We start from the raw sequence: 18,670 nt of genomic DNA on the forward strand, positions 1-18,670 counted from the left end.
CATCCTCTATGCTCTCACAGCACAGACATGTCCTGACATTTGCTGGCAACCAAAACCGTGCCTGGGAGTCTGGCTGAGAGACAGCAGGACTGACAGACAGGAGCTGTACCTCTGACTTGCTGAAGCAAGGAAACATGATCTGGCCCATTTAATCATCCTACAAAATGTAGTAGTGAGCTGCTATTATGGAATCAATATGATGAGAAATTGTGTATCATCCATCTAATCCTCTGCTGCCACACTATAGAAAAAACTAAAAAACCCAAACTTGTATGGGAAGTAGAAAGGCACACTTGGGAAATCATGTATGTTTCTGGCTCCAGTAACTTTGCCACACATTATAAATTGAAGCAATGTAATCATGGCAGGACTGGCCCAGACACACACTTTAATCAGAATCAATCATTACCTGGCTGTCATTTCTACAGGGTAAAACAGAATAGATGAACCTGAAGGATGATTTCCATCTTTTATTGTGCTTGTAACTTATTTCACAGTAAAACCAATCCAACCATCAATTAATTTGAAGAGAGTTCACTGCAAATCTTTAATCACATTTTTGTGTGCAATATTATTCACTAAGGCTTTTATAACTACCATTTCAGGTGTTTTTAACATTCATTGATTAATACAAGCAGGAAAAATGTTACTAAAGGTCATCTATCATTTAACTTTAATGATGAGCAACATCACTTATTCAGATGACACAAATTAATTCAGCCTTTTCCAAGTACTTCAAGTCACCTGCACTTTAATAAGGCTAAATACATTCCATCTCAACTAGCATCTCCAGCAGTGGGAAGAGGTGTTAAGAAAAGCCAAGCTTCCAATCAGCAAGAATCAAACACAGCATCATCTTAATGGTGCTAAGAGTCATAAAGAAAATGATCATGGTAGTATGCTTTTCTACAAAGTGAAATATGCTTGTTAATCTATGTGCGAAATAAAAGGGAGAAAATTTATAAAGTTCCAAAGCAGTGTCTGTCATTTTTGTGCAATGGTAATTGTGCCTCCAGGCACAAACAAATTTTTACTTCCTTTAACAGCTCACTTGATCTACTCAGCAGCTACACAGCCAGCAAGCAGATTCTGTATTCAAAGTGTGGCCAGTGAAATCTGTCTTTCAGCTATGCTTTCCTAGAAACTACATTGCTCCTTCTCAAAAACCATGCTGTCCGAAACACAGCTATTTGTAAAGACAAGAAAATGTTTGTTTGTCCATTTCAATGTAACTAAAAAAAAAAAATTTAAAAAAAAAAATCTGTCCTTGGTTTTCAAAAAGTGAAGACTGAGAAAATCAATGCCTGAAAAGCAAAGCAGAAAATCTGGAGAATAAATTTTTCAGACTTTATTTTTTCTTCCTAAGTTTCTTTCTGAGTCATTTAAGGAAATGTATAGAGGCATTCATTTTCACCTTAGGAATTATATCAACTTACCTGAAAGACCATTCTGAGGAAAAAAAAAATCAGTCTTCTATAATTATGTTGTGGGAGTTAGAAATTCACTAGGAATTTTTTTTTCTTTTGCCAGAAGATCAATCTTTGATTTCTTAATTTATTTTAAAAACTTAATGAAATCACAGGCCTGCAGTTTATTCTAAGTGTTTGTTCTAAAATAAAACTTTGTGTTATATAAAACCTCTTCAGATATATGTACTGGCTTTGAGTAGAGCTACACTAAAACTCTCCATCCTTATTTTCAAAACATCATGGCAGAAATGCAGTTTGTGCTAAAGAACAAATCGAATTTAATGATGAAAATTATGGGGAACATTTAATTAATTTCATTTCATTTATTTAGGAACATTGTACTTTCTGCCAGAAGAATAATAATGTGATAAAAGTCAGAGCATTTCCAGGGTCTAGAAGAACTTCAGCATGAATAAGAAGTTGTCACAAACTTCACTGGTGTCCCCTCAAAACACAAGGAGTGCCACCTTGGGCTTGCTCTCTGTAATAAAAGTGTGCACACGTACTTTGCATGTCCCTGCCTTAGTAAATTGTTCCAGATCTCCACCTGTAATATCTGTCTGTGGAGCAGTTTAAACCACCTAAACCCTTTGATGGAGGCAGCCTTGTGCCACTTGGGTTTTTGTTTACAAATCAGACATATTTAGCCCCATTAGTATCAATGACTTATAAATTCAGGGCTCAGCAAAATCAGATGTTCTGCATACTTAAATTATTCATTTATGTTTAAACAGTGCAGGACAGTAAATACTGCTGCAAATGATCGTGCAAATAAATACAGAGTATGCCTGGGTGGAATTGAAACCTACCAAAGACAATATGCATTATTCTTTTCTCATTTATGGTGGTCTAAAGCTGGGACAATTTCACTCAGATGTGATGCTTAGCAGTGGCCAAGAAATGGCAACATCCACTATGCAAATCAAACAGCAGGAACAATTACCAATTTCAGAAATATACAACACATTTCTACTGCTGTAGCAAGGCATGTCTCTCTTGACCGTAAATTATGTAACTTTAAGCTACCTTAGAGTTGGCAAAAATAATTAATTCCTAAATAATTGGGGAATAGCAGGGTAGATAAGTAATTTGTTTACATTTGTTAATTGACCTGTTTACCTTTACATTTTCTCATTTGATGCCTATGGCTTGAAAATCATAAAACCACAGAATCAGTGTATCATAAAACTGACACAAGAACCTGTATAACTGATCCTGTCATAGGCAGTGGCTGTGAATTAAACTGTCAGTTCTGAGTAAAGCTGTCCATAAACCCATGTCTCTATAGACACAACATACTAAAATTAAATAGGTACAATACAAAGGGTCCATAACATTTTAGCTTTAGAGATGGAGGTTTATTTTTACAAACTGAACTGAGATGCTCTTCAGTCCATGTTAATGTATATTTAAATTTGCATTCCTCCCACAAGAGCTTATAAATGAAAAACAAAATCGCACATTTTTAGTTTTGAATTTCCTTTGCAATTATCCTACACTCATTATAAAACAAACCAGAAAAAAGTGTTGGCAAATTCCCATGCATGACATTTCCCATGAAGGAACTACCATATTTTCTAGAGTATAGTGAACTGTCTCAAGAAAATGTAATTGGAAAGATTTCCAAAGAAATTTTTTAGGAAACTCTTCAGAAAGCACAAACACATTTAAAATTACACAAAAAAAAAAACCAAAAAAAACACAAGGGAGTAGATTTGGAAATGCTTATCTAACAGAATCTAATTTACTTGGACCAAAAGTGTGTCTTGCCATACAGCTTCTGCATCCAGGAACAGTGCAAGTAGGAAACTGTGTGTAGTTGTTTCTGCAGACATACCTTGCTTTGACAGTGAGTAGCTTTATGATGACCTATGTGGACCAGAAAGGAAAGCTCTCTCTGACTGCTTTTGAAGAGAGAGTTTTCAGACTCAAACTGAAAGTTTGCTCAATTTCCTTGTTTTTCTTTCTTTTTTTTTTTTTTTTTTGGAGGTTTTTGTTTTTGTCTCTTTTTTTTTTTTTTAAAGTAAGGAATTCTTACTATGGATCAGAAGACTCACACTCTGAAAGCAGGAATGAATTTCACACTATCTTGCCTCTAAGAAGAATAAACAACAATATGGTTCCTAATTGTTTTAAAAGAAGCTCTAAGTTGAAATAAATTACTTCTAATTTCAGTATTACAGAATATACTTGTTGTAGGCTTGTTTGGTTTTTTGTTTTTGTTAGTGGTTTTGTTTGTTTTTGTGGTGTTTTTTTTACTAAACAGATTATATTACTAACTAATTTAAAGGATACTTAAAATACCCAATACAATACTAGGCACAAAAGCACAACTTAACAACTTAATCCATTTTTCACTCTTATTTCACAGTGTTGCACTACACAGCTCTCTCAGTTTGTTGATCTGTGAAATAAAACAAAACGTGACCTCCTGGGAAATATAAGGAATTGCTGTTGTCCATTTGTTTCTTGTCTTTTCCTGCCACCTTGTGGTTGCTTAGGACAGGGCACTGCTCACTCCCGACGAGTGATCAATTCACAGGCTGTGAAATCTGTTCCTCTGACACTCCCGAACCCCCCGGGCCTCTTTCTTGCACCTTGAACCCCCCTTGCTGTCCAATTCTGTGCATGGCACACTGGGATCTCTCATCTGACACTCTGTGTGTGTGACATCAAAATTTACAGATTAAGTGATACTTACCGGCAATTAATGTTTTTTTTCTCTCACAAAACTGTAGTTCAAAATACTTTATAAAACAGCTGGACAAAGCATTCAAAGGTGTCTTAGCATGTCCAAAGGCCTCCAAGATACAGTTTACCTGCAAAATAATATAAAAGAAGCAAAAAGAGAGGAAATAAACGGGAAGATATTTCAAGAAGCATCTGTAAGGTTTGCTTGTGATTAATAAATTGGGGGAAAAAAAGAAGATAATTTTTAATCTTGGAATTTAAAAAATACTTGGCAGGTTTCTTTCCAAAATAGAAATTTAAGTGAGACAGGTCAAAATAAACATATTCCAAAAAATCAATGTCAGAATAGTGGAAGTTTTAAGTGAAAGGTTCACATATGAACCTAGGAGGTTCACTACAGTGTTCCTACAAGTATTTTGGATACTAGTGACTGGAGTCATATTCCTGGAGCTGGCATACTTCGCAAAAATATTAAAATCTTTGAAAGCTTGTGAAGCAACAGTCAGTCAATACTAATAACCCAACAAAGGAATTTACAAGTTTTATATAATGTCAGAAATGGCATAAATTATTGATTTCAAATAGAATTATTTTAGTATTATACTAGTGAAAAATGCAGGGGAAAGTAGATTCAGACATTTTTTATGGTATGGCTCACTAATGCATTTGCATGTTAGGCTTTCATGGTCACAGCCATTGTATTTAGCTTTTTTTGTGTATAATTAGTTGCTTGCACCCTGACAGATTCCCTTCAGAACTTTCCTCTGTGCATCCTTGAAGCTGATTGCAATGTGGTGCATATACACTGTTGTTCTGACATCACTCTTTTCATGAAGGTGGATGAACAAGCTGAGAAGGAAAAAAGGGTGATGGAGTGGTACAGAAGCTCTAAAAATTAAACCATTCACAATTATTAATTAAACCAGATGTCTGTGCAGTAGGTGGCAGCAGAAAACTAGCCAGCCAAGTTTTGGTTCCAGTCCCACTCCAGTAGTGCTGTTTAGTATGTGTTTGCTTTTAGGCTAATTCAGCACTTGCTTTAACCTCTGTAACTTTATTAATTTAATGTGCTATGCATAACTGCAGCACGAATGAATCCAGACAACTGTGTTCATTAGGGCACCTTACAAGGTAACAAAATTAGAATCTCTACTCTATTCCCTATAGATGAGATCCAATACCTTTACCATCTAAAGTCAGATATCCCATCTAAGCTAGATTTAAAGGGTCTTTCTATACCCAAAATTTGATAATGCTCTTCCACCTCCATAAAGACCCATTGATAGCTGTCTCTGAGTTGGTATCTCAGATGAAAAGTTTCATCAGGAAAGGTAATTTCTTTAAAAAATTTGAATTGGCAATCCAGGGTTCAGCATAATTTAAAATTTCAGAGTGAACCTTTCTAAGGAATTAAATATGGGTATATATTTTGGAAATTAATTATGACTGAAAAAATATTCAGAACTCTTATCTAGTTCTTAAATATATTTAGTACACAGATATGGAGCCATATGACTTCATTCAATCCTTGTAGTTCTCCTGCAAGTTTATAGTTTCTGTCCTGCATACTGTTACTTCAGATGTCTCAACTTATACTGTCCATAAAATACCATACAGGCAAATTTATTTATTTACTGAAGGCAATTAATTTCATGTATAAGAAACAGTTCCTTATCACGGAAATTTTTCCTATTCACTGCAACACTGATTTTCAAAGTCACCAAAACTTAGAAACAAAACTATCTCCACTTTGAAGATGCTTCTTATCAGACCAATGTGAGCTTAATCCCAATACCATTTCCATTCATGGAAAAAAAAAAACAACTTTGTTTGACTTCAAAGGTGAAAACAAGCCATTTATGAATTTCTACAGAGCTGACACCTTTTTCCATACAATTCAAATATCTCTGTCTATCCAAGAGGCCAAGGTTTTGCTTCATTCCACTCAGTGGTCAGAATGCTACTTACATGTTTTATCTTTGTATCAAAGGCATTTCTGCTGCAGCTGGCTCTGCAAGTGAGGTGTTTCACTATCTGTTTGCAGGCTTCAGTCTTCCCAGAACCACTTTCTCCACTGCAAGAAGACAGGCAAGGGAGAGAGGGAGGAATCAGGGCTAGCTACACGACTGAAATGCTATTTATATTCTCTGCTGGCTTTGTTTGAATGGATTGAAGGTACCTCCATCAAGCCTTTATTTCAAATAACAGAAGGTTTATAGATGACAAAGAGCACAACACAGGAGACAGACTGACTGACTGTGTATATACATGAAGGCTGTCAGAGCTGTCAAGACACCTTGTCTTGTACCACAGGTCAAACCAAACAAATCTAATGCTTTCAAGTCTTTTTGAAGGTACTTACAGCACAGATTTTATGTTTTCCTTTATCTTTCATCCAGTAAAGGAGCTCACTAATGCTGCCTGGTTCTCTTTGCAGATGGGAAATTACTGTTGTGGTAATGATGGGGAATCAGAAGACATTGAAAGTGAAGAATACAATAGGAAGAATGGAAAGAAAGTACAAAAGGAACAGGAAGGAAAATAAAAAGTTGATTGATTTTACAACCTGCCCGCTTTCTGCAGTACATTCTGACTTTAGTGATTCTATCTAGATTGCTGTGATTTCTGGTTTGTGGTGTAGAATAAATATTCAAAAGAATGAGAATTTCTGCCAGGGAAAGTGTATAGGGTGAGTAAATAGGGTGAAAGGCAATAGAATGACCAATGTTGAAAGAAACAATAGAAAAGTGGTGGCATGGAGGAAATAAGCAAAATCCCCTGCAGGGAAGCCAAAGTGGGACTCTTAGTCACGAACTGTAGTGACAGGACAAGGAATAATGGTACAAACTGAAAGAGGGGAAATTTTGGTGAGACTTCAGGAAGAAACATGAAGTTTAGTTAGTTAGGAAGGAAGTTGATGAAGTTTTCTCACCTTTCCTCCTCTGGCTTTCTAGCTTTTCTTTGTAACTACCTGCTGGAGGGCCTGTTTCCTACTATTGCTTTATAAATATTTTGTTAATACAGCCTTAATTACAGCTCAAAACTTCTTTCTTCAAATACTACGAATAATTAAAAAAATAAGTTCTGTTTCGAAATTAAGAAAAAAAATTAAAATCTAAATTTGTTAGGAAAAAGACCAATTGAAAGTGTGAAAATACAAAGTCATGTGAAGCAAAGAAGATGACCCATTATACACCCAGGGGAATTAAAGAAGCTACAACTGTCAAATCTGCAGCATTTGGATTATCATCCATTATCATATATATTGCATAGAGGGGGACTTTTGCATAGACATAGCCATCACATGGAAACAATTAATCAAGGAAGCCCAGATAAAAGAGTCAGAAAGCAGCCAACCCCAGGCACTTTTTAAGAATTACTTTCTGCAAGTACTGAGAAGTACTTGCTTACCCCCAGTTTCTACATCTTAGGCATCTTTGTCTATACCTTTATGATTTCAGAACAGTGGATCATGACTGGATCATTACTGTTAGATAAACAACAACTCCATTGTAAAGAAATTCTATAAATCATCTATTTAGGGAAAATATGACAAAATACAGAACTTGTAAGGAGCAATATATCTGTCATTTCAGATGTTATAAATGGCAGGGTTTTATTTTTTGTGCTTCATTTTCAATTCTGACCAACGATACCACACTCATACCATACTTAACAAAAAAAAAAACCCTTACTCCTGCAGTACTTTAACTATAATCAGAAGTGATGGAAAACTGCTGACAGAATGTGTCATATAAGATTTCCACCAGATTTAAAAAAAACTAGGTGTGCTGTTCTACATCGACTTTTGAAACAAATCTCTTATTGTACTACAGGAAGCATTACTACTCCAAATTCCCATTAATATAGTAAGGTACATCCAGGGAAGAGTGACTAAGTTTACACACTTTTGGGGGTCAGAACAATTTATTTCTTCTCCATTTTCAGAGTAGGTAAGTGAGACACTGAGTCTTGCTCCCAGTGACTGAAGTTTCTAGATTTGAAACAAATATGTGCAAGCAAAACTGTTAAATAAAAAAGAATGAGTCTTGTATTATCAGCAATGTTATCTGTAACTGATCAATCTTTCATTTTAGTTGGAAATTATATTTCTAAAATTAAGCTGAATTGGTCAGTGTATTTATAAACAATGTTTCAATACAAATATGTAACTGTACTGCAGGAGCCCATTGCATTTAAAACACATGGAATTATACTTAAAAAGTTAAATTGAACAGAATACTTTTAGTGATGCTAAACTGAGGAAATCCAAAGCTTTCAATGAATTCCATTGTAAAACACAAGGACTTCTCCCCATTCCAGATTATTTGGCTTAAATATGTGATTTTGTCACAACAGTATCATTGGATATTGACACTCCTGACTGTTAACAAGCTAGACCATTTCATTTTATGTATTCATTATGACTTTTTGACTCACAAAATTAGCAATCAGCATGCCATAAATCTTTGGTTTGATTTATTAAGGATCCTTAGCTCTTAACAGGGCTATATTTAGGCTCCCTGGACAGCTCTTTACTTCTCTTGTCAGTGCTTAATGTATTTTCATATCCTGAAAAGCAGGAGCAAAATGCAGTCAGAAAGAAGCTAATAATGAAAAGTCCACCTACTGGCTATTTAACAGCATAACTAATAATATAATTTTATTCCATAATTTCCATTAGAAGTTTACACAAAGACAGTTCTTGGTGTTAAGCATACATGAATAAAGCTGGCTTGCTACAAACCGAAAATAATTGCAAATAATAGATAGTAGGTGCTTCAGTGATTTGGCTAAATGCTTTCCTGTTGTAAAATGCTGTATTTCAATGAGTGAGCTTTTGATCAGATGTGAATTGACTGGGGGAAAAAAATGTAAAAGGGTAACAAATCTGGCTGCTCCTCAAGTCCCATGTCCAGTTCTGGTCTCCTCACTTCATGAATATAAATTCAAGTGCTGGAGGCAGTCCAGAGAAGGGCAATGGAGCTGCTCAAGAGTTTGGAGCACCAAGTCCTAGGCAGAATGGCTGAGGGAACTGGGGGTGTTTAGCCTGGAGAAAAGGAGGCTTGGGAGAGACCTGATCGCTCTCTACAGCTGCTTGAAAGGAGGATGTAGGTGGGGATTGGCCTCTTCTCCCAGGCAACCAGTGACAAAACAGTGAGAAAATAGCCTCAAGCTGCACTAGGGGAGGTTTAGGTGCCCTAGACTGACTTTATGATGCCCATATCCCCATTTGTTTGTTTAGCCCAGAAATAAGTTTTACACCTTTAAGGCTGGTTCCAAGAGGGAAGGTGGGAGTTTGTAGTCAGGGACTGCACTTGCTCCCCTGTATCTTTCTCCTGGACTGTGTTATCGGCAGCACAGGCAGACGGTGGGACAGAGCTCTCCTTTGCTTTTGGTTAGTTTTAGCTAGCTGAGGCAGAGAAGCTCCCTAGACTGTTGTTTTTTCTTTTCTTGGAACTGTTTGAACCTGCTCTGGGCTGAACACCAGCAGAGCACCGGCAGCTGCACCTGTGGCCCACCGGGCCGGGCCTGGGCTGCGGCATTTCCAGCACTGAGGGACTGACCAGAGACTGAGTGAGCTGAGCACAGCCCACCAAGGGGACTTTCTGAGTTTGTCATCTTTTCAGAGTGGCAAGAGGTTTTATTGTTTTATATTATTCACATTTTGTGCTAGTGAATGCTTTACCTGTTAAACAATTTAACAAAAATAAACTTTTTTTTCCACTTTTCTCCAAAGAAATCTTTTCTCAAACCAGTTGGGGGGAGTGTCCACTTAAACTTACTTTCAAGAAGAACCCCTTTAGAAGTTTTCTCCCAAATTTACCCTAAAGCAGGACAGTTGGACATCAGGTCTTTGCAGGTGGGGTGATTAGACATTAGAATGGGCTGCTCAGGGAGGTGGTGGAGTCACCATCCCTGGAGCTATTCAAGAAATGACTGGAACTGCACTCAGTGACATGGTCTAGTTGACAAGGTGGTGTTCAGTCAAAGGTTGGGCTCGATGATTTCAAAGGTCTTTTAAAATCTCATTGAGTCTCTAATCCCAAGGAGGATGTTAAGATTAAAGATTGACAAGATATGAAAGTATGTAAAGAGTGAAAAGATTGAAAAGGGATGAGACTGAGCAACACATTTCTTTGACTGAGTACATCAAATTCACCAGACTCACTGTTTTCTCACTGTTTTCAAAGAGTTTGAGAAAAGGATTGGAATTATTAAAAGGATTTATTATAAGGATTTATTTATTAAAAGGATTAATAGATTTGGCGATTTGTTTAAAACATTCCAGGTGAATGCCAAATTTCCTCATTATAAAACCAGAATATTTGGATGAAACTTTTTTCACAGATTACTAATACAATTACTCACAATCTTGAAATATTTTATCATTGAAACAACACTGTGAGTAAGGGTTAAAGTCCATTTTAAAGTCTATTTTGAGCTTGGAGAGCTAAAGAACAAACTCACGGTCACACAAACAGAGGCAGATTGCATGCTCCAATGCAGGCGCCTCACCACAGAGGTTTATAATTTAGTCAAGGACTTATCATTTTATTGTCAATAGATTCTGTTTTTAATCCTGATTCATGTAATATCAGCAAACACACACAGCAGTTTTGAATTCTTTACCATTAACTCTTGTTCCTAATTAGATGCAGCTGCATGGAGGGGCAATCGCCCAAGAGAATTTATGAACTTGAGATGTAATTAAACCTTTTTCATTTCTATTTTGCTCTAATGTATGATACAGAGATCAGTACACAGAAAAAAAATCAGTTAGAGAAAAAATAAAATGGAAATCTCAACTGCTGAGGCCCAAGGGAAACTGCTGAAAGGCAGGAGGTACAAATTAATTAATAGAAAGATAAATTTTCACCTGAGGATAAAGCACTGGGGACGCTGCTCCTGGAATAGCATGTGGTAAGCTCTTTCAGCACAGGAATATATGTGTGGGGGAAGTGAGGAACACAGTTTTCCAGAGTTACTTAAATAAAGCTGAGTGACCTGAAAAATTGCAGAAAATTAAAATGATAAATGCATTTCAAAACAGTTATGTTTCACCCCTTTAATCCTGGATCTTCTGCAAAGCTTTCTAAGCATTATGAACAGAACTTCTCCATGTACAGAAGCGATACCTTTACAACAGCTATGAAAATCTTAATTACAGAAAATAGATCTTTAAACACAGAAGGTCTAATTAAGATACAAAATGAAACGTAACTAGAGGACTTAACAGTGCTGCTTTGTCCATTAAGTAAAAGAAAACCTAGTAAGCTACTTTTTAATGCCTTACATTTATAGTTTTTCAATGTCTTGACTTGAAAATTTACAAAATTAAATATGAACATCCCATGAAAAGTTAAAGGAATAAGTTATAAACTAATAATTTATTACATGGCAGAGCAGTCTCCTACGAATAGGCTCTCTGCAATATAGAATAACTCCTGACACACATAGCTGGCAAAGTGTACTACCCTTGAAGCCTGAGTAAATCCAATTATCTGTTATAGAAACCACTTCTTTTTTTTTTTCTTTTTTTTTTTTTCTGAGGATATCCTGATATGTCACCCCTTTCTGCCCCTTTCTGTCCCATGCTGTCTTATTTAATTAGATACTAAACTATTTAATCCTGGTGTATCTACAACAGTGAAGCTGAATGAATCCTCCATGGTATCTTCTCAGTCAGGCCTTAAGGGCTACCAGACAAAAAGGATTAAATCCACACCAATTCTCCAGGAATCATTTCAGAATGTCACAAAGTACAAAGAAAAACCCTCACACAAGTATGCTCAATGCAAAATGTGGCAAATTTATGTATTTTTCTAACATGAACTTCAAGAATATATTTGTCTTAATTGGGCACAAGTAAATTCTGCAGGAATGTAACAAAGCAGCAAGACTACAGCTCAAGCATTTCTACAGTCACTATGATACCTTCAAAATTGTACTTGCATGTTCCTTGTATAATGCTATTGTAATGTGCAGTGTAGTTGTACAGTGTATTTCTATGTAGAAAAGCAGTAATTTTGTCATCTTGCAATTACATGGAATTTCATGAGGAGCAAAGTACATCAGTGTCCATTAATGTGTGATTCTTTATGTCATCTCAGAGTGAATGATTTCTTATAAAATATTTATTTTGGTAGTATTCTATTGGAAGAAAGTGTGGGCAATCACTGCACAATAACAGAATTTTCTGTCAAAAAGTTATATATATTATTTTTTAAAAAAAGAAGGAAACATAAAATGTGGTTCTTATTAAAAGATATAGATTATAATATTTTCATTGCTTCATCCTTGTTCCAAAAATAGTATCATGCTCAATACATGTTTGCATTCCTTTTCTTTTTGACAGCTAACAAACTACATACCTGAAAAAAAAATGCTAACTAATGAGCCACATCATATAGCATGTCAGCATTTAGTGAGGAATCGAGCTCATCACTTTTTATTACTTTAATACATAGACCATCTAACAGAGACTTTAATACAACATCAGCTAAGCTGCTGCACTATACTATAGCATTTCAAAAACAAAGTGGTTTTACAGCCATGGTTTCTTGATCATGTGGGAAATAGCTGCACAATTGTCTGCAGATTACAAAGATGAAGTGAAAGCAATTATTATCCAAGGTGACCCAAACAATTACAGGACAAAAAAGTGTCTCATGATGAATTTAATTAAATAGATCTATCACAGAGAAGTAAAGATGCAGCAAACATTCAGGAAACATTTTAATATGTAAACTCTTCCTCTTTACAGTTCTCTCTTGGTGCACAAGATCATGTATCCAATATAAAATACACAGTGCCAGGAAGAAATACCATCATCTAAAACCTTGGGGATGATGGATGATTTCCATTTCTAGAAATAAATTCAGACGCCCTACTTAGAATCTGCTGCTTCTGCCATGAACATCACTGTGTTTCTTTCTCTCAGATTTACTAGTTACACACCAAGCCACATGATGCAGCAAACAGCCATAAATTACAATTTGCTTCCCAAATTTTTAACCCTTTATAATTCCTGTAGGTTAAATAGACATATTTGGACACTCTCTGTCAGGGAGGCTGAGTTCTGTGATCTCTGTGCATCAATGAGAAGATAAGAGGGGAGGATAAATTAAGTTACACCAACGCTGTATCTCTAAAATGTCTGGGTGAAGATGAAGGAGAAATCAAAACACTTGGATGTTTTCACATGGCTCAATCCCCCTTGCCCAAACGCTGCCTGTGCCTGGCACAATCCCCTTCCCTGTGCCCGACCCAGGGCAGTGCTCAGCTGGTGCTCAGCGTTTTGATCTCCAAAGTGCCCAAGATGAGGAGCCTGGTGTGGAGCACAGACAGACATTTTGAGCCTTTGTGCACCATCCAAGGTTGTTATCTCCATAATCATGCTTTGAGCAAGGGGTGTGAACTCAAACAACCACTGTATGAAGTATGCATCTTTTTCTATAAGTTTGACAGCAGCAGAAACCACCAAGGTCATCAGGAACTATTTTTAAACAAGCAAAAGAGGTCCTGCTCATTCACAGTGTTATCAAAATGGCTGTCTTACCAGAAAGATACAGAAAAAATAGTCGTATCTTGGAAGAAATTTTTGAGGTTTTGCTAAAATATTAAAACTGAGATGCCCCCCTTATAAAATGTGCATATACATTAATTAATTTTAGGGGTTTGACCGGTCAAATGAACTATATGAATTGTGAAAAAATATCTGCAAACTTTTTAAAAGAGAATGCTTACCATGGTGGAATAAATAGGAAGTTCTTTAAACGGGTTAACAAGTAACAGTATATCACCAATGTAGGTCTGAAAAAAACAAGGCATAATTGCTTTATTAAATAACAAATTAATTTTTTCAGGAGGTTAATGGCTTTCTTCCAAAAAGAACTCTCAACAAAGCCTCATAAATCTAGCTAACAACATGCTAAACATAATTCATGAATTCTGAGCTTTTAACTCCACAGTTTGAATTTGAAATCTAAATTTACATTTTGAACAGAATTAATTAGTATTTTTTGTAATAAAATTGAATTCTTCATAACTGAAAATTATGCAGAGAAAAATTGCACTACATATATTATTGGTAGATTATTTGAAAGTTAATTTGTAGCTTACCACTTGCTAAACTAAAAAAAAAAAATGTCAGAGAATCCCAGAAGCTGCTGAATTGGAAGGGACTCTCAAGGATCATCGAGTCTAACTCCTGGCATGCCTACCACATAAAAAAGCTCCTCAAGTGATTTTTATGGAATAGACGACATAATTTAAAAATGCTTCACTGGTTATCCAGAGCCAATACATTAAAATATGTTGCTTGTGGGGTAAAATGGAGCAATTGATACACATGCAAGTCTTTATGCAAGTGTATGTGTATAGGAACTTATGAGCATGAATCTAGGAAAGCTATCCTGACCATATCAGAAAGAGTAAATCATCTAATGATTGCATGTTTGCAAGATTTTTCTATTTCATATTGGGGCTATTGATGGATGAGAGGCTGGACATGAGCCAGCAGTGTGCTCTTGCCGCCCAGAAAGCCAATTGTGGCCTGGGCTGCACCACAAGCACTGTGAGAGGGGATTCTGCCCCTCTGCTCTGGTGAGAGCCCACCTGCAGCACTACATCCAGCTCTGGGTCCCAGCACAGCAAAGACATGGACCTGCTAGGGCAAAATGAGGGCCACAAAGATGATCAGAGGCCTGGAGCACTTCTGCTGTGAAGATAGGCTGAGAAAGTTGAGACAGAAGGCTCCAGGGAGAAATACTACAGGAAAGATAGGGAGGGACTCTTTATCAGGGATTGTAGGGACAGAATGAGGAGAAATGGATTTAAGCTGAAAGAGAAAGAATTATATTAGCTACTAGGAAAAAAAAATCTTAACTGTGACAATTCTGAGGCACTAGAAGAGGTTGCCCAGAGGATGCCTCATGCCTGGAAATGTTCAAGGATAGGCTGGATGGGGCTCTGAGTTTAACATCTTCTACTGGAAGATGTCTCTGGCCATGGCAGGGGGGTTGGAACCAGATGATCCTTAAAGGTCCTTTCCAACTCAAACCATTCTACAATTCTGTCCACTTAAGTGTAAGACTGTAGGCCAATCTTGCTGCTATACTTTTCACTCCACATAAATAGCTACTGCTATTAGAATGCAGAAATTGCCAGACTTCTGTTTCTGAGGAGCTCAGACAGCAAAGCATCACGTGAACAGTTCCAGCCACGTTGTCTTTTTCAAGATGAATCATTGTGATTTGGGGAGGTGGAAAATATTGTCTTTCATAGTAAATGCACTGGCTTTCTTCTAAAATGCATCAATTTCTTTCCCTTCTCTCACCAACCTTGAGTTCACTGTTGGGTTTTCTGGCAGAATGAAACTTTATAAAGCTAAAAAAGAAGATGAAGCAGGAAGTGTTTAGTGGTAATGAGGACTTTGGCTGGGACTTTTCCTTCTAAGTCTAAGAACCAAGTCAAGATGCAAGCATCTTCAGCACTGGAGCTGACACTACCAAAGCACAGTGGCTGCTGTTGAGCAGAACACTAGTGATTGCTGCCTACAAATTCTATTAAGCTAAGAGAATTCCAGAGTACAAGATCCTTTCAGGTGAAATCTTCAGCATCTTAAAATAAAAGACTTCCTCTGTGGATCTTCATTAATTCAGATTAAGTTATCTGGTATATTTGAAAGTGAGATAAAGAAAAATAAATACTCATAAAATGAGTATATTTAGCATTTGATCCATGACTCCAAACCCCAGGATTTTTTTTACCATTGAATGTCATAACACCTAAAACTGAAGTTCCCATCACAGCAACATAACAGTTCCCCATATTCCCTTAGTCTAAATAGTGTAATCAACTTATAAATTTAAACATAATATACTCGTTTCACATTTGCATTACACTCAGCTGTTTAGTAAGTTAGTAATAAGTTATGGGTAAGGTATGGACAGGGATACAAAAATTTCTTTTGGTATCTAGATGATTAACACTACAATATAATTATTTCTCTGATGCTAGAAGAAACGAATAATTAACTCTCCCATGCAGAATTCTAAGCTCTTTAGATCCTAGTTTCTTTTACATTTCCAGTACTCATGCTCTATTAAATTAACATAGCATTGAAAATGGAAGGCTCTTTTGGTGGTGTGAGAAGGAAGATTATAAATCATGGTGGTGCATTCCCACCCCACCACACTGTGATTGGAGTGACCTTAAAACACCCATTCATGACAAATGCATTCACCAATGTTTACCAACTTACTTCCTCCATGAAATAAACACACATAAATTCTATTCAAACCTGTCTGAAGTGATACTCTATTTTTTATTTCTCCTTTTCCTACACAATCTTGAGGAATTGCAGGGCTAACACACACATACATGCCCTCATCCTTTTAAAACTAAGCATGAGTTTGGAGCAGGTTACTGTCCAGTAAATATGTTAGCAATCCTATTTCTCCTGTTCTCTCTTTGGTCTTTTTTGAAAGCTTACTATTGATAGGTGAATAGCAACTCACATATATCTGATTGTTGTTGAAACGCTTCTGAATCTCGTAAAGCAGGCTGCTGTCTGTTAGCTCACTCAGAGAGGCCAGGTCATCATTTGGAGCTGGAGGCATTAGCTTGATCTAGAAAACAAAAATTAGAGACATAAAGTAACTTCACAGTGAATCATTCTGTACCATAATGTTCTAACTCTACAGTATAAACCAAGACCACTAGAATTTATGGGAAAAAATGCATTAGGAAACTGATAAGCTGTGACTCCCAATAAATCCACATCATTAATGAAGAGAAGAATATAAAAATTAATGTCAATGTTATGGTGTATAACTGCATGAGTCTGATGGGCTCTTTAGAAGATACCAGAGCACAATTTTCAGTTCTTAAACTCATAAAGATTCTTGGATCAAATGCAATTTTCCTGCTCTCTTCATTAAATGTTTATAGCAGAAGAAATCAAGAAATTAGCTACTGGACTTGTAAAGTATTTCTTGCAGTATTTAACGAAGCTCTCAGACCACTCTTTATCATATGGGATTTGAAATTGTACTTGAATTTTTCTTGCAGAAGAGAAGCAAGTTAGTAAGAAATTAGAAATGTGTTGTTAGGGAAACCAGAAGATAATCAGAAGAGTCCACTTTAGCCAAAACTCGTGAGTGAAATTGTTTAACACTTCTGCGATTAGGGTGAATAATAAAAACTCTGAAAGGGTAAATAAAAACCTAATGAAACAAAAAAGATCCAAAAGACTGAGACAGGAGACAGAAGAAGAAAGAATCAGTGATAATGGAAATTTGATTAAAGACAAAATCAACACTGACACACTAAGCAGTGTGCTTATAAATAATGGTCTATGCTTCAAATGTAGTTTGATTCATTTTTTATGGCAGCAAAATACCCAGAAACAGAAAATTCTCACATGAATGGCAGTAGAATTAAGTTGTTTGTTCAGAGTTTACTATAATAACTTAGGGTCTATTTTGAGAATGGACAAATAAGATGATACTTCTTTCTTCTATTGCTCTGCTTAAAGTGAAGGCTCAAGAGAAAAGCAGGCACTGCCCTGTTTTGATGAACACCTCAGCACCTTCAGCTTTTGTCAGTAACAGGAGATCAGAGACAGAAGCAGACTGGGAGATACTGGAGAGATCATGGAGCTTGCTTCTACCATGGGGAAGAGCCCAAAGACAATGGATACTTGTGTTCAGTACTGGAGATCTGACACAGAACTTCCAAGCTGCAGCTCAGTTGCCATAGGTTTAAGGTCACGTTCAGAAAACCTGATACTCAGATTTCACTACCTGTGCCTTTCAGGTGTAAGGCACCCATTGTCTACCTATTGAAGAGGTTTGTTCCTCATCCCATTGAAGTGAATGAAGATCCCTCTGTCACATAGAAAATGGCATTTCTTGCCCTTTTTTGTTTTTAATTATGGCAGTTGGACGTACAGCTGACTAGAAAACAAGAATTCTACTTGGCAAAACAAAAAATTAAATTGCATTTTGGAATTTGTCTTTGATGATGTATATTGGAATAGAGAAAAAAAAATAACCAAAGAATTCCAAGAATATTTTTAAGTGTTGTAGAGAGAGAGCAGAGAGACAAATCTGTGGCATTCTTTCTTTAATAGTGTGCTTACCTGGCATGAAAGAACAAAACAGGCAGTGGCATTCACTGCACCCCCTTGTGTGCTATCAAAACTCAGAACACCTGTGCCATAGAATGAGCTTCTTTTAAACTATCCCTACAAAGATTAAACCTCTGCTAGGTATTTGTAAATAAAAGCAAGGCTTGGATAAAAGTACTGCCCTGGGATTCTTCATGTTTTTGAACTTTTTAGCACACTTCCTTGTACCTTCCTGGTTCCTATCAGCTAGCACTCATGCAGATGAAACCTGGGTATCATTCAAGTCAAATGAAAATAATCTTTTTCCATAGGTCATTTGGACATGGCCCCATCTCTGGAGGGAGAAACATTTTTCCTTACAGATGTCTATGGA

The 18,670-nt window shown here is 36.5% G+C and overlaps 1 protein-coding gene across 1 annotated transcript in view; it reads right to left on the minus strand.

Annotated features, from left to right (window-relative positions):
* The window catches only part of MYO16 (myosin XVI), a 278,025-nt gene that overhangs the window by 146,537 nt on the left and 112,818 nt on the right, over window positions 1-18,670 (minus strand). The window contains exons 11-15 of the mRNA XM_059465978.1: window positions 16,685-16,795; window positions 13,911-13,976; window positions 11,041-11,168; window positions 6,129-6,234; window positions 4,171-4,288 (exon numbers count right to left, since the gene is read on the minus strand). Coding sequence (XP_059321961.1) covers window positions 4,171-4,288; window positions 6,129-6,234; window positions 11,041-11,168; window positions 13,911-13,976; window positions 16,685-16,795 — 529 coding nt within the window. The remainder of the gene's footprint in view (window positions 1-4,170; window positions 4,289-6,128; window positions 6,235-11,040; window positions 11,169-13,910; window positions 13,977-16,684; window positions 16,796-18,670) is intronic.

The sequence above is a fragment of the Ammospiza nelsoni genome, chromosome 2 (assembly GCF_027579445.1).
Source record: "Ammospiza nelsoni isolate bAmmNel1 chromosome 2, bAmmNel1.pri, whole genome shotgun sequence".
Classification (NCBI taxonomy): domain Eukaryota; kingdom Metazoa; phylum Chordata; class Aves; order Passeriformes; family Passerellidae; genus Ammospiza; species Ammospiza nelsoni.